The 15,405-nt window shown below is 42.2% G+C and overlaps 2 protein-coding genes across 2 annotated transcripts; one reads left to right on the top strand and one right to left on the bottom strand.

Annotated features, from left to right (window-relative positions):
* Positions 1-7,967: 7,967 nt before the first annotated feature.
* Positions 7,968-8,650, bottom strand: LOC126568555 (general odorant-binding protein 56d-like). The gene is made up of 3 exons (XM_050225053.1): positions 8,528-8,650; positions 8,306-8,443; positions 7,968-8,228 (listed from the first exon to the last, which is right to left on the bottom strand). Exons 1-3 carry the CDS (start codon positions 8,603-8,605, stop codon positions 7,968-7,970), a joined length of 477 nt encoding a protein of 158 aa, XP_050081010.1. The 5' UTR covers positions 8,606-8,650.
* Positions 8,651-10,588: 1,938 nt separating this feature from the next.
* On the top strand, positions 10,589-11,062 carry LOC126568592 (general odorant-binding protein 69a-like). Its single transcript, XM_050225092.1, has 2 exons — positions 10,589-10,642; positions 10,721-11,062. Exons 1-2 carry the CDS (start codon positions 10,589-10,591, stop codon positions 11,060-11,062), a joined length of 396 nt encoding a protein of 131 aa, XP_050081049.1.
* Positions 11,063-15,405: the final 4,343 nt, after the last annotated feature.

The following is a 15,405-nucleotide window of genomic DNA, read 5'->3' as shown; positions in this document are numbered from 1 at the left end:
AACTGTTCCAAAGCGATCTTTCATCGCGTACAGCACAGCGTCTTGTACATGCAGGCGCCGACATGGCGTCATGTTTTGCTTCAAAATTGCTGTCAGAATCGCGAAAGGAAACGGTCGGAAAGCTAAAGGTTGAACGCATTCTCACAAACGCTTCGCGCTACGATATTAGCCATTCGTTATCCATTATGAAAATGGATGACACTGCACCGCGGGTGCAGGGTTTCTTACGTTTTATTTTAGCTACCAAGCCACGGCAAAAAGCTTTATTTCGACAATATTTTCAGCAACATTAAGCAATTTGTTTAGTTCAATTTATCTCATCCTTCCTTCACTACCAATTAGCGTTCTCCACACAAATCCCATTAGCATTCGCATCGACAGCCTCTATTAACTGCGCTCAACTGCTGCTGCTGCTGCTGCTGCTGCTGCTGCTACAAATGTAATTTTAATGGCAACTAATGTGCGTTGGACGCCAACACACCGCCGTGCAAATAAATCATCGATGGTGCATTTTTTATACGCTCACCATTTACCCTGCTATCTCTGCTAATGTATCATAAACTGCCAGCTGCATCATCGGACGGTGTGGAAGTTATTTGTTCATTTGGTTGCTCTCCTGTTACCCAAAATTTCCGCGCATACCAATTTAGAAGGATTTTTTTGCTAGCCAGGACACCGCAATACATCGAATGAAAGAAAGAGAAACGGTTGTATCTCGCTTGTTCATGGTAACTCAATCATCATACTAACAGGCATTGTCTTTTCACCGGATTATCTGGATGTTACCTGTTAATTTGGATGCTTTTATAAAAGCTCTACCGGTGTGGGGGCAAATCGCGATATCAACAGAAATAAACACACAAAACCAATCTTTTAGCCATTAAGTTTCTCAGGCGCGTAAATGTTTCGCTTGACCGCAATGCATTCCGAAATGGTGTGTTGGCTAATATTTGATATTTTGCTTTTACTCTTCTGTGGTCAATTTTTCTGCTCTTAAGTTAAAAATTCGGACACCATTGTTAACCTCACACTCCAGTGAACGAGGATTTGGGCACACCAAACGGTGCTAAATGAAACGATTTTCCATCCTTCACGTTGCAAATTACAATTTAATGTACAATTCTCGTGTCACCATTCTGGCTCCTGTCGGGGCTGTGTTTATTTTTTGCCCGCCTTTTCGCTCGTTTGTTAAATCATTTGTCGTGAGCGTAAAATGGCAGCTTTTCATTTGTTCGCGTTATGTTTTTACTGGTACATTCGTTATAGGCAAACCATTAGGCCTGTACCACTTAATCAACTACAATTATCCACTCGCTAGTGCGTTTTATACGGATTTCCTTTAGCGCTACTGAACCATTTTCCATCGGAATTAATAAATAAATAATAAGCGTCTTCCTGTTCTTTCTATACAGTAGTTTAAGCGTGCTGAGTAGACGAAGGAATTTTAGGTAAAGATTATACAGTTGATTTGCCTTATAAATTGTAAGGAAATGAGAAATCTATTTAAAGAATTGTTCTAAAATGCATAACTTTAGGCGAACTTCTTCAACACCGCCCAAAGTTATGCAATAGGTGTGTGTTTTTGTGCATATATTAAACAAATCTCGAGAAATCGAGACCTTTCCTCTTTAAAATTCGAAAAAAAATACTTATTATCCCCTTTCATAGAACTCTACCCCACACAAAATAGTTCGATGACTGCTATACTCCAGCAATAGACTGCTAGCAAACGTAAGTGAACCGAAAAGCATGAAATTTATTCACATTCACTTGATTAGCTTTCTCTCGTACTGCTGATGAATTCTGAACGAGCAACGCGTAACCGACAAGTGCTGCCAACGATTACGTTTCTTTCTCCATCACTACCCATTGCTCTAGGCCACAGTCACACACACACACAAACTCATTCCAGTTTCCAATGAAATACACCCAAAAAAAAAAAAAAGTCAAACACATCCTCCTAACGCAACGTGCAACAACTTCTCCGGAACGGAAACGGAGATTAATATTCAGCAAATAGCACGGTTAAATTAAATTATTGTTATTGAAAGTGTGTTTGCTTTTCGTTTGTGTGTGAGAGTTTCCATTCCCGGTACCAATACACGTGCTGCCGAAAGCGTGTCGAACATGAAAATTTGCTGACAGGAAAAACGTTAAAATATCAATCCTTCTTTAAGTGGGATTTTTACGGAACTTCCCAAAGACCGATAAAGATACCTCAAGCATGTTTAGAGCACCTATAGTTTGATCAGATAATTGAAAATTTTGAACAATTTTCAACGGGTACACTAAATCGTTTCGGAACTGGCCCACGTTTTGATAGTGAAAGAATTATTTTGAGTTGCCTTCAATACAAACAACTTACCGATTCAAACTCACTGCATTTGTGTCATCAAGTTTTATAATAACTTTCCAAGCGATTCTTTTATGTTTTCCACACCTCTTAAAAGTACCGGAGGACGCGCCACCAGGACGACACACTCGCGTCTTTTTCGCTAGTTCATAAATTTGACTCTCGACAGGGAGCTTTCAGCGTGTTTGCTTTCTGTTTTTTTTTCTATTTTTCTTTTCTTTAACAAGTTCTCCTATCCTGCCACGGTTCTATGTGGCTCCAAAGCAACGTGGAGGTGGTTGCTGTGAGTAAATATTAAAACAGTCCACTGACGAACAGCAGCGGGCGACCACTTCCATTCCGGTCACGTAAGATTTTTCCATTACCGATCCAGAATGTTGGCGCTGCCGGGTGAGTTTATGGCCACCGTGTGCTGCCAGTAACGTACGAATCTGTCGGGTTTATATCGTATCTCGGGGGTAACGCATGAGGCTTTGAGGATTTTTTTTTTTCGTTGTGCCTGTTTTCTTTAGCACATTTGAAACAGTTTTATTGTACCTCGTCTTCGATTGGAAGGTGGGAAAAGTGTGAGTGTAAATTCTATCAACCCATCCCAATGTTTACCACAGTAAGACAGACACGAGACAACAGATAGTAGAGATTTAGGTGCTATCAGCACGGCAAGAAAAAAAATGATTTTAAGAGCGTTTGCAACTAATATTAAACATTCAATTTGTGTGTTCTGTTTGAATTACTGTAGCCTCTGCTTAGTACTAACGCTTCAATATCTGTACAAGACGGTTTCAAATGAAAATGATGACATTTTTCCGTACCAATGTACTACTACCACATCTTATTGCTGACCATTACAGAACAACTTCGCTTCATCCATATCAAATGCTTGTCCACTGCAACCGTGCAACTTTTTCCCTTCAACTGAACAGAAGCAAAAAGGAAAATAACCACTCAGTACAACCTTAGTTCTAGTATCGAAATTTACCGCCGTTACCCACTGCCTTCGCACCATATTGCCTACATTTAGGGGGGGGTGGACTGTTTCACAAAATCCCGAGCAACATATTTATAGCAAAGTTTATGGTCGAAAACACACGAAAACCAATCGCATGAACGTGCACCGGACATGACAATCATATCGCGCCAGCAAATGCACTACTTCTCTGTATGTGTGTGTATTTGTGTGCTCTGCTTATCGCACCACAGAGCGATTTCTTTCTTTGCAGCAGGGCAGAAACATAATAACGACCGTGATCATGACGACCGGAGCATTTTCTTCGGCGCCAAAAAGGGTGACGACGACGACGATGGTTATGATTTCGATTACGAATACCAAGCATCTTGGGCGTACTGAGCTGATGTGCCCAGAATACATGAACAGCAGGTTGCGAAGATGATGGACAATTTCCATTTTAATCGACTGCAAAAGAATGCGTTTACGAGTGACCGACCGTTGGGCTTGCAGTCTGACCCTCGTGTATGTGAGGGCAAAAGTTAATCAAGATTCTAACGGCATATGTTACAGAAGTACTTCCAAACTGCAATAGAACCATTGTTTATGTGCTCAATAATAGTAAATGCATGTACGTTCCTGTACGTTCATGTTCACAAGCAAGACACGCGATCGGGGCAATTGAATTTTTGAACCAATAGTATCGCCCATTAAAATCCTTCTAAACAGGCTATCTTTCCCGCGAGCTATGACATGACCTGTCGCGATTCTGTCAGCGATGAGTATTTAATCGTTTTTTCCCTGTGGGTTGTAAAAAGCAGTAAATAACGCCAGCAGAAAGCAAACCGAGCAACATACACTAACGCCCATAAAACTTTCAATGCGCAATTTGAGCAAACTCCAGCACGTGACGTTTGACTCTGGCCCATGTGTTTGTGGGCAACTGTTTTTCCTGCAATCCCACCCACTGATCCGTGTTCTGTTTTTTGAAAAAATATTTATAACAACACACACACACACTCACACATGTGTACATACACACTGACGAGGCCAAATAAATAAATAGAAAAACGTACCGAATAGCGTTGATTTTGTTGAGGGCTGTGAAGCCACATCTGGAAAAAAGCTCCCGTAGCCTTGTGCGTGTGTGTGTGTTTTTTTTTTTCGTAGAGAAGCCTGATACATTGTGGGAAGAAGTACAACAAAAGGGAGGGCAAGAAAAACATGTTCAAAAAAACCTCAAAACATGAAAATCAAACGAAAGAGTAACGGTGCGCGAGATGGGTAAAGAAAAATAATAAAAAAAACGTGCACACACACACTCATACAGCGGCAAAAAAACTCACAAACTGGTCGGGTAGAATGATATACACAAAAGGCCAAAAACGCCACCACCAAGCCTCACCGGGAACAGTACAACCCGAGCCGAGCCCCGAGGAAACACGTCTCGACCGCACCGACAAGGGAAAACCTCTGGGAAAGCTAATACGCGCGCAACCACCCGGGGGGTGGAGGTGTGCCGGGGGTTTTCATTTTTCTGGCCCCCAAGTTTTGATGTGGGGGGGAATGGATGGGAAACAGACAGGAAACGGGGGTTGGCAATAAAATTTGAATAAATTGCAGATGTTCATGGCGCTTCCTGTCATCGAGCTTTCCGCTTTTCATTTCAACTTTCATTTCCTGTCTGGACGGATGCTTCCCCCGTCCTGGTTTCGTTCTCATCCGTATCACGTTTCTCTCTCTCTCTCACACACACACACACAAATACACAAACACATATAAACGTTTGTTTTTTTTTGGGGGGCATTTTCCATTTTGTTTTCCCTTCTTAGCGTTTCTTTCCACCACCAAAAGGCCTTCTTTTCCTTGGTTCAATTTCCGGAAAAGCTGTTCCATGTTGCCGGAAACCGGTGCAGGTTTGCTTTTCACCCATCCGTACGGCTAACGGCAAGCCTCCAATTTGGCAGAAGTAGACGGATTCCTTTCATACTTCAAACGCACACAAAGCTACATACCGTCTCGTTGAGTTTACTCGATCAAATGGAGGCCGTCTTTTTGGCAATCAGGTGTCTTATCGATGAATAGCACTGCTTAAAAGGCTTTCCAGAGACTTTCCCTGTCGATATATATCCGTTTGGAGTTGTGCCAAAATATTGCTATTTATGGGTGACAATGAGAATCTGTTTCAATTTTGCGCCACGAATATTTTAAACAAATACTGCAAATATAAAAGTATGAATTGTTTCTGATGTTTGGAAGCTGAAAGATGCATAATTTTAGCGATATTCTAGCCGTCTAAAATAGGCTAATCCACCAACTTAATCGATGTCAAGATCGATGAAATTTTAAAACAATATTTGTTAAATGTTTGTTAGCAAACATAACAGCATAGAGTGTTATAAGCTGGGAGTTTATTTTTCTTAGGCCTCCATTTAGTTATACTTCAATTTTCTGCTTCTCCAACATTCCGAAAATATTAATATATTCTGCGATGTCTTACTGAAATATTCAATATTTACATAATGGCATTATTATCCGCATGATATATGTAAGTGAGCAAGATAAAGTAATAGTTCCATTTAAGAAAAAATCAATTACATATTCCATAGGGTGCATTATTTTGACAGCTGTCACTTTGACGTCTTAGCGCATGCCGGTGCCAAAACTTTTAGTACAGCATCGCTTGTACTGCAATTGCATCACGAAATCACTCACCATACCACCTTCCAGTGGTCGTGTTCGGGCACGAACGAAGCTCAAATGCAGTTGCCAGCATATCCCATCTCCTTCTTCTCTCTTCCGCTTTCCTTTCGTTTTCCAAAAAGTCGACAGGAAGTCACGTTTTACCGAAACTATTCATTCACAATACGGTTTCCCTTCTTTCTTTCTTTCTGACTGACTGTCATCTTGCACGATGTTTGTCTTGGAAAACGTGGAAGAAGTTTTTAGCTTCCACAAACACACTCATTCAGGCACACAAACACACATCCATATAGAAAAACATGGCACTTTTTGTTGATGGAGACGCCTTGCCTTCTTTGCTGTCAGTCCTTGCGCCTTTCGGTAGCCAATTTTCACATCCCGATCGCAACTCGTATGCGAAAATAGACAGTTAGTGTCGTATTGTGACTGCATTTGCATATGCTTTCCGTTTCTTGCATGCTTGCGTTCCGTGCGCGGTAGTCAGGAATTGGGATGGGATGGGGTACACAGAAAAAAAACATTGCTGCAACTGCAAACAATGCAGCTTTTTCGATGGGAAAATAGTTTTTAACCTACTGTCGGTGAGTGTCTTTTCAACCAATATGTGAGTGCTAGTGTATCCACAACGATTCATGCCAGAAATGAGCAAACCTCCGTAACTACAACACGAGTGACATACGGGTCATGCATCCCATTTTCTAGCAAAATAACAAACCAAAACATCTGCATCGGGCCCACCGCAACCACTGCAACCAAACCCCGGCATGGGTAATGTCATCCTGATTTTCCCCGCCCACTATTATCAGTATGTTTTCTCCCTTTTCCATCGCTATCAGCTTTTGTATTCGCATTGAAAAAAAGGTCCTATCGACACACTAGCTTCCTGGAATTCGTTCGCTTATCATTTCCCGCTTGAGGAGGTAGGTGTGAACACTTGATCAATTTTCCCAAAAACCACCGGAAGCTGGAGAGTTGCAAATGTGAAACGAAAGAATGGAATTGCCAAAAAAAAAGAAGCTCCCCATTTTTCTTTCTTCGATTCATATCATGATAGTTAAAACCCCAAAACCATTGCATGGGGCAGCAAAAAAGTGACTCTCCTGTGGAAAAGGTGGCGAACACGAAAAGCGGATTTAGAATGCAATAGTTGTCATTCCGGTTCAATAGCGCGAAAAGCTCCTATCAAACGATCGTCTCCACAGTCGATGCCAATTTTGTTGCATCGAACACGAACGGGTCAGGTACCACTTCCGGCTGATATAGTCAACCATTGCCTGCACTGTCTGTACTGAACGAATAGGGCAAAAAAAAGTTCATCAGCAAGTGAGAATTGCATTGGGAATGAATTTTCGTTACATTTTTAACGTGCTATTGCTCTATGAAACCGGAAACCCCATTGCGGATAAGGGCAATGAAGCTTTTGATTACGAAAGTGTCTATCAACGAGGGATACTTCCATGTAGAATAGCGAATTTTCACGTTATTTATATGTGAGTAAGTAAGAGTACAGAGTCAATAGCGCCTAAAAGTATACAAACACATGTTTCAAAATATTTTTCTCATTCTCGTTGATTGAGTCTTCTATAGTCCCGAACATACTGCTACGTGGCACTCTACCCTACACTCTACACAAATTGAAAAAAAATCTTTTATCCATATTGAGAAAGAACATGAACACTGGACTATCTAGCTCTTCTTTCAAAGGGCTCCAACCGTCTAAGTGACCACATTGTCATCATACAGAAGTCTTGATTGACGACTATTGAAAATTGCAGTGACTCGGTAGGATGACTAGCAAAATAAGATAACACTCCGAAAATTGTCACATATAAAAGACATGTTGAATAGACATTTCACATTTATTTACTTTACCAACCTCCTTTCAACTTCTCTCACTAATCGCTTACAAATATAAAATCAGTCTTAAACTAATCTCTTTTCATCCCTTTATCCTTTGTTACTTAATCATTGCTGCAAATTTCGCCGCCCAATGCCCTTACGCATCTGGAACAGTTCCTTCGGCACCTTGTGATTGCTGAAGAAACACTTGTACATCTGATAGGCAGTGTCGCACGCATCCGTTCCCTCCACAGAACACTTCTTGATCAGGTCGTTCACTTTGCTCGCCTCGATGCCCACCGTAAGCTTCTCGCGGATTACATCCTGCTGGATCACACCATCATCGTCGATAAAACCAGCCTTATCCAGGAAACATTTCACGAAGCACTAACGATTGAAAGCGAAAACGTGTGTAAATTAGACATAATTGCTATCAAACACCTAAGGCATTTTTCTTCACAAACCTTCGCCTTCACAGTGTCAATGGTAAAGTCTCCACTGAGCACGCGGAATGCGTTCTTGGGCAGAATACCCGTCTCCTTCACACACTCACGAGCATTTTGATGAATGCGTCGAACCTGGTCAGCCTCCATCCGTGCACCCTACCCCGCACGAGAAAACAAAACATTGGGTATTAAAATTACAATTCTTCGATACACTCACGTCACTCTCACTCGGAATCTCACCTTAACGGCCGACACGCCACACGCACCAAACAACACCGCCAGCACCACAAAGGTTACGATCGTTGCGTTGCACTTCATTGTGTGATCGTAGTCGTTTGAATTTCCCACCGATGAATGTGGTTTATGCTCGAACTCTAACTGATTTGATTGCCTCTAGCAAGTAAGCAGCACTCACTTTACGTGGTTCACCTCCATTCACGACGCGGTCAACGGTACTTATAGCTCCGTCGAGGAGTCGCACACACACACTCCGTGACCATGTCTGAGATGCGGGTTTTCTCCCTGTTGCGAGGGAAAACACGGCCCGGGTGGGCATGGGGGTTTACAGTAAACAATTCAATTTTCATGCTGATTCATTGAGTTCTTCCGCCGACCGTCCAAGGCACGCCCTTGGCGGTCGTTGGAAGGAACGCGTGCAAGTAGCAAGGTTAGTGAAATGTTTTGCTCGCTTCATCTCTCGTTATAATTTTGCATGCCTCTGGTGAAGGTTGCCACTGTAGGAGAAGGAGCCCCTTTCTCTTTGAGTGTTCTTCGATTTTAACCTTTCTAAGTAAAGCATAATTTGTCGTGCGATTTACAGTCCAATCTTTGAATATTTTTAAGCTGTTTTATTACATTTCCAACAAAATCACAAAAATCACATATATATAAATATCACAAAAAGACTCAAGGGAGGGCAATGATTAATTTTTTGTGATTCAAATTTCATAGCATTTGGGCGCAATTTTTTATGCTAGGTGACTACGCGTACATTACACTGCATTTTAAACAAGCTAACGGCAATGGAAACTGTCACCAAAGGGTTCAAATGAAACCTTGTCTAATTTCCCTCCGCTCAAGAATAACTTCATTGCGAAGGGTAAATGGTAAAGTTTTGCTTTTTCCACCCTCTTGTCGCTTGCCCTTTTGAGCCCGCTGAACCTGGCCCGGGCGAAAAAGTTCCTATAATAAGCATACGCAACACAACCATGCCTTTGGACACAAAGAACCACAACAATAATATTATGCCACAAACATGGTTTCTTGGAGCAAAGGAGAAAGAACCGTTTAACAACATTGCACCAACAAGCGTCAGCTGCACTCATACTTACACACACAAACACTATTCGATCTCGATCGTTTCAGTATGAGGCTCCAAACTATCGTATGTGCTCCGCTTGTGTCACGTGTCAAGCATCCTTACACATCCTCCGACCGGCGAGGAGAACTGTCTTTGCGCCAGGTGTGTCTTGAAGCGAAACGTGATGGAAAGCTGAACGTAAGATGGAGAAAAATGTTAATCACTTGCCTTTGAGTTTCTGAAAAGCTCTTACAGCTTGTAACAGACAAATACAAATATATTGTGATTTGCTCATCTCAACTGCACCACCACTCCATTTGCAATGATTAAAGCCATAAATTAAAGGCAAAAACAGGGCATGCATCAGAGTGGGTCTTAAATTTTGAATGCAATTTGCACCACTTCTACGGGACAAATTATTGAACTGCGGGCAAAAGTGCAGCTCAAACATGCAGGCAGCGCCGTAGTTACACCAATCCATACCAGCAGTTCAATTATGTATCGCTGCTCCACCTTCACGGCCAGGGCGGCTACCGGTCACTTTTAAAGGGCTTTCTCTTCAACCCTGAATGTATGTAGCTGCATAGGAAATTAGTGTTCGTACCTTTTAGCAGGTTGCACACGAACTTGCAGTTAGCACCGTTTGCAATGGGCGGCTCCGTGGGCTTACATCTCACCCAAAGCAATGGGAATGTATGCTTGTAATTAATGATTCCAAGATAGGCAAAGAATGGAGGGAAACACGCGCTCGAGCTAGAAGTGAACATGAACTTGAACTGTTCAAAAGCTTGCTAAACATAGGTACTTGGATCGGTGGGATGGATAAGCATACCACTATCACGCTTTTACGAACATCAGACAAGAGCCAAGGGGGAGATTTTCTGCTAAGCTGGGTGGGATTTAGCATCGGTATATAATGCATTGGATTAGGTCAGTAGGCTATCAGAACATTGCCGAGTCTCTCATTGAAATCTCCCGAGCACCATACTCAGCATTCTAAAATGAAGCTTCCAGTATCCTTATCCTTTTTCATCGTTCTAGTCGCATCAGTAAATGTAAGTAATCAAACTCTTCGATTTCAACGTCAAAACATATTAACCTTTCGCTTCTCTATTTCTTAACCGTCATTTTAGGCATTCACTCTGCGCCAACAAAAGATGGTAAGCATCTTCGCCCTGGAGTGTATGGCCGAAACGGGCATTGGAGCCGAATCGCTAACGAAACTTCGGGACGGCGATTTAACCGCCAACGATCGTACGGCCAAATGTTTCATGAAATGTTTCTTCGAGAAGGAGAACTTTATGGATGCCGAGGGTGTGCTGCAGTTGGAAGCGATTGCGGTGGCACTGGAAAAGGATTACGAGCGGGTCAAGATTGATGAGATGTTGGAGAAGTGTGGTGTACAAAAGGAGGACGCCTGTGAGACGGCGTTCAATGCTTATGAGTGCTATCACGATCACTACCAAAATTTGTAGTGCGCTGAAAAATCAATCAACGGTTGGACCTTTGAATCATTTATTATACTCCTCTAAGTGAACTGTTGTTGTTGTAGGATGAATAATCTAGTGGTTGGAGATGTGAAATAAAACTCACTCTTGTTACCTGTCAAAAGAGCTTTTCTTCACCATACTCTCATCGACCAAAAATTGGAAGAATCTCTCTAGCATAACTTCATCGCACACCTCATCCCTAACTCCCTATGTTCAAGACACCTTCTCAAACGCAAGATTATAAACGAATAACATCATTAGATGGACGTTATTGTGAAGTCGTCATGTCAAAACCCGTCTTGCAAAAGGTATTCAACAGTCAGCGCATTAAGCTGCGTTCCTTCGTTTATCATCATCTTCCGAGAGCTGCAGCGAGTGGATTTTGTTGGCCACCCCACAAGAAGTCATCCCTCCGGCGCCATTTTACAATGCTGATTATGCAGTAGGATTATGAGCGGCAGCTGTGGACTATGACTTCTGAGCTCGTTTTGCCTCGACTGCAGAGTACCGACTGTCGAGGATAATGCACTCGGTAGAGCAAAGCAGCTAGAGAAATGTGCAACCATTGCAGTGAACCATTTATCACCTGCATACGCGAATAAGGTCCTCGCTTAGTTCTGTGTATGCTCTACCGTATGCTTAACGGGATGCAGATATAGTGTAGCAAAGGATTTCTATTTTTAAAAGTTCGGTATTTAAGACAATTTCCTTCCGTTATACAGCGACTACAACGACGCCTAAAGTTAGGCAATTTGACGATGCAAATATTTTCTTAAGTATTTTAAAGAATTGAATTCTTTCCATTTCTTTAAGGTCACTTTAATTTGGCTTATCGTTTGCTTGAGGTTCAAATCATCCATTCCCATCCTATCTTGTTTCCGCTTGTACTAACAAGTGTACTAATTAAATTTTCAAGCACATCCGTATCATTTCCAAAACGCAACCTCTCGCTCCTTTATGCTACTGTCTACTGTTCACTTTCCTTCCATCAACTAAAGCGGGAGGAAAAAAAGGAGCAAACGGAACAATATTGCCCTCGAATAATACCCTCGAGAAGCTGCATCCCTTGCATCCGTTGCGAGCTTTTAAAGCCTCACAACTTTCCCTTCACGAATATTCGGTAACGAACCTTTCGACAAACGGATGTCCATTGTACCGTGTACGGTGAAGGACGGGTTTGCCTATTCCGGGAAAGAAAGACACTTTTCCACTTTGCCCCATCTTTCCCATCCATCTTTTCCTTTCCACAGCCAATTTTGCGGAACGCTCGGTTATAGGAATGCCGAAGATCCTTTCTGTCGTTCGGCAGCTGCTCAGCTGCACTATTTGCATTGTGTTTCGCATGGCTGCACATCTTCAAAAGGCTGTCAAAATTACCCCGTCAAGGAAAGGGCAGCGTGCCTGGACCAGATCCAGGCAAAGGAAAACTGTCTAACACCCACTTGGGACGACTCGGGATTCAGCTGGAGCAAATGCTTCGTGGATGAGAGCGAGAATAGCGTGAAGACAATCCCCTTTCCGGATGTTATTGTTGTTTTCGACGACAGGCATGATGATGGAGCGTTGCAGGAATTGCAAAAATTGTTTGAAAAGGCGGACTATTTCGCAGCAATGGAAAAGGGAAAGTTTTCTCCGTGATGATGAGTTGTCCGTTTTGAGATGTACTGCATTGAGCATTACAAATGACAAACGTGCTGCTATTTGCGTGTGCTCGAACGAACATTCTGCTCATTGTAGGATGTCTTTATAATATTTACACCATAACAAACAATTATTATTGCTCAAAACATTGAATTATATGCTCCCAGCTTCTAATTATCGTGTTCGAAACAGACGCAATCAAATACGAATCAATTAAAGACCGTTTAAAGCGTCATGAGAGTACAATCAGTTCATGACCCCTTGGTCGCAGGGTCTCATATCACTTCAATTAAAGTTTATCGAGCATCGAGGATTCCCTTTGCTTATGCAAACTCTCCCCAACCGAACCGGATGTATTCCCATTACGCATGTATATAATTAATAATTGGATTTTAACCCTAAGATCTCGACCAACCAACCATTCTTCTCCTGGCCTTCCGATAAGCTTTCTCTTCCCCTTCTGAAAGCCAATCAGCAGGAAAGATACAATTTCATGTCACTTTACTTGTCCTGTCGGAGCGCAATAAGCAATTGTGTAGCACCTGCACGAACATGCCTCAACTAGGAAACACAATGATGACTCCTTTTTCCACGCTATCCCAACCTGTCGAGTCCGACGCTGATGGAATTTCCATCAATCTATCCGTCCTTGGTTGAGGTGCGGCGAGAAAAATGAACCTCGGCAGCTCGATCCATCTTCCTCTATGCAAGCTGAGGAAAATCAGAGATGGAACAGAAGCTTCATCTTACACGCCTAGTGTTACGCTACAATGTAACCGTAACAAATGACATGTTTTTTCCATCACACCCCACACACACACACACAAGCTGATAAGACAGTGGCAACGCTACTCACTCCAACCTTATTTATGTAACCTATTAAAACCCCAGCATTATCCGGTCTCCATCCGTCCGAATGGTTGGCAAGGAGAGACAAAAGCCGACTGAATAAATCCCCTTTTCTGCCCGGTGCCGGCAATATTCACATCAATCGCATCAGATCACCGGCCGCCCGATATTGCGACGCACACGGTGAGATAACATGCGTCACGTTTTTGTGCCACAGATTGACAGCTTTTGTCTTGCAGGGACATTCCTCGCTTTCCGCTTGCAAAGACTGAAGCAAGGATAAAGGTCACACACATATTGTTCACGTGATGGCTGTGGCCAACCAATTGCTTCAGCTGTATCAGCAGCTAGGAAAAGCTGTTGCAATTGTTGGACAGGTTTTAATTATCCTGATTGAACAATTATAATTCTGTTCTATTTTATCTTTCCCTAAACAGATACCAATTAGAATTAAAAGCTTCAACAAACATTAAAATACAAAAGACCTACAAAAGACATTTTAGTTGGAAAGGAGTCAGTATGAGTATGTAAGTAATATCCAATGGTGATTTGAAAGTAGTTTAAGGTTCATTAGAAAAACGACTCTATCCGCTGTCAAATTCAATCAAAATTTAAAAAAAATTATATTGCATACCTTTAGGCGCATAAATTCGCATACAAATGGACGAGAATTTTCTGATCGTTACGCAGCTGCTACAGTGTAACTTTAACAACGTAAACTGTAGTTTTGATGTATCAAAACGATCTTCCTTTACGACATGAAATACAGTCCTTATATTATACTATATCAAATTTTAAAGCAGCTGGTTTCTTAAGTCGCCAGTCGCCAAACTCTAAAAACTTCGTTTCAACTGCTGATAAGTGAGCTGGTATCGACATATCGATAACCCGCAAAGAAACGATAACACTATCAAACGAAAAATCTCTTGTCCATGTGCAAACAAAATTTCTTAAGGATAGCATCTGAACGACAACGGCCAGAAGCGTGGTGCGTGTAGTCACAACAAAAACCATCTGTCACCGTTCTCAATTGCCATCTTCTTGGAAGCCTACCTCCGGATATCCGCATGAATCAGTTGCATTTTGTAAAGGCCGTCACACAGCTTTTCCGTTGCGTAGCGGTGACGATTACTCAAACAAACCAATTCCAAACATCACCACCACTACTACTGACGAGCACTGATAAGAAACAACCCCCCTTAATAAGCTGCAGGGAAGCCTGCCAGCCCAGAATAATCAGTTGCCGATATCGCTCCGAGGTTGTTGCAACACTGTCGAGCCATTTCTGTCCCGCAGTCTAGTGTTTTTTTTTCTCTCCTTCCTACTCTCCGTGTTGTATTATTAACCGAAAGATAACACGATACACGGAACAGAACTTGCCAAAGCAAGACCTTTTTTTGAATGTGTTTGCGTTATAAGATCTACCCTTCCCGTTGACGGAAGAACTACCGGGCAAACCTTCGAAAGGCGTCAGGTCAGTGTGTGGTTGACTTTAGTGAACTTTGGGTTGATTTTAATCAGTGTCCAAGAGGATAAAGCCCGTTTCCATATTTGCCTGGTGGAAGTGCTACAGTGAACAAAAAAAAAAAAAACCCGAGCGAAAAATCGATTCTTCTATAGAATCTGTGATAAGAAGCCACTTTCTACGCCGCGTTGTGAAAACTAATTATTTTCGTTGGTAGCAAGTGTCGTGGTCACGTAGCGTGTGTCTCGGGGTGAAAGGTAGCGGTGCTAACCCGTGGTCAAATATTTGATTTGTGCTGTGATAATTTTTAATGAAAAGTTACCTTCGTTCCCTGTCCGTGTAAGCTAGAGATTAGATTTTGGCAAAAGCCCGC

The sequence above is a fragment of the Anopheles maculipalpis genome, chromosome 2RL (genome assembly GCF_943734695.1).
Source record: "Anopheles maculipalpis chromosome 2RL, idAnoMacuDA_375_x, whole genome shotgun sequence".
NCBI classification, from domain to species: Eukaryota; Metazoa; Arthropoda; class Insecta; order Diptera; family Culicidae; genus Anopheles; species Anopheles maculipalpis.
Note: the sequence above shows the minus strand (reverse complement) of the source record. Positions and strands in the feature narration are given on the sequence as shown.

What these genes read in the sequence shown, in the direction of transcription:
- LOC126568555 (XM_050225053.1), bottom strand. Translation starts at nt 8,605, where the DNA reads ATGAAGTGCAACGCAACGATCGTAACCTTTGTGGTGCTGGCGGTGTTG. An exon ending in GTGGCGTGTCGGCCGTTAAG is followed by an intron (nt 8,444 to 8,527) that starts GTGAGATTCCGA and finishes CGTGCGGGGTAG; the next exon opens with GGTGCACGGATGGAGGCTGA. An exon ending in TTGACACTGTGAAGGCGAAG is followed by an intron (nt 8,229 to 8,305) that starts GTTTGTGAAGAA and finishes TTCAATCGTTAG; the next exon opens with TGCTTCGTGAAATGTTTCCT.
- LOC126568592 (XM_050225092.1), top strand. Translation starts at nt 10,589, where the DNA reads ATGAAGCTTCCAGTATCCTTATCCTTTTTCATCGTTCTAGTCGCATCA. An exon ending in TTCTAGTCGCATCAGTAAAT is followed by an intron (nt 10,643 to 10,720) that starts GTAAGTAATCAA and finishes CCGTCATTTTAG; the next exon opens with GCATTCACTCTGCGCCAACA.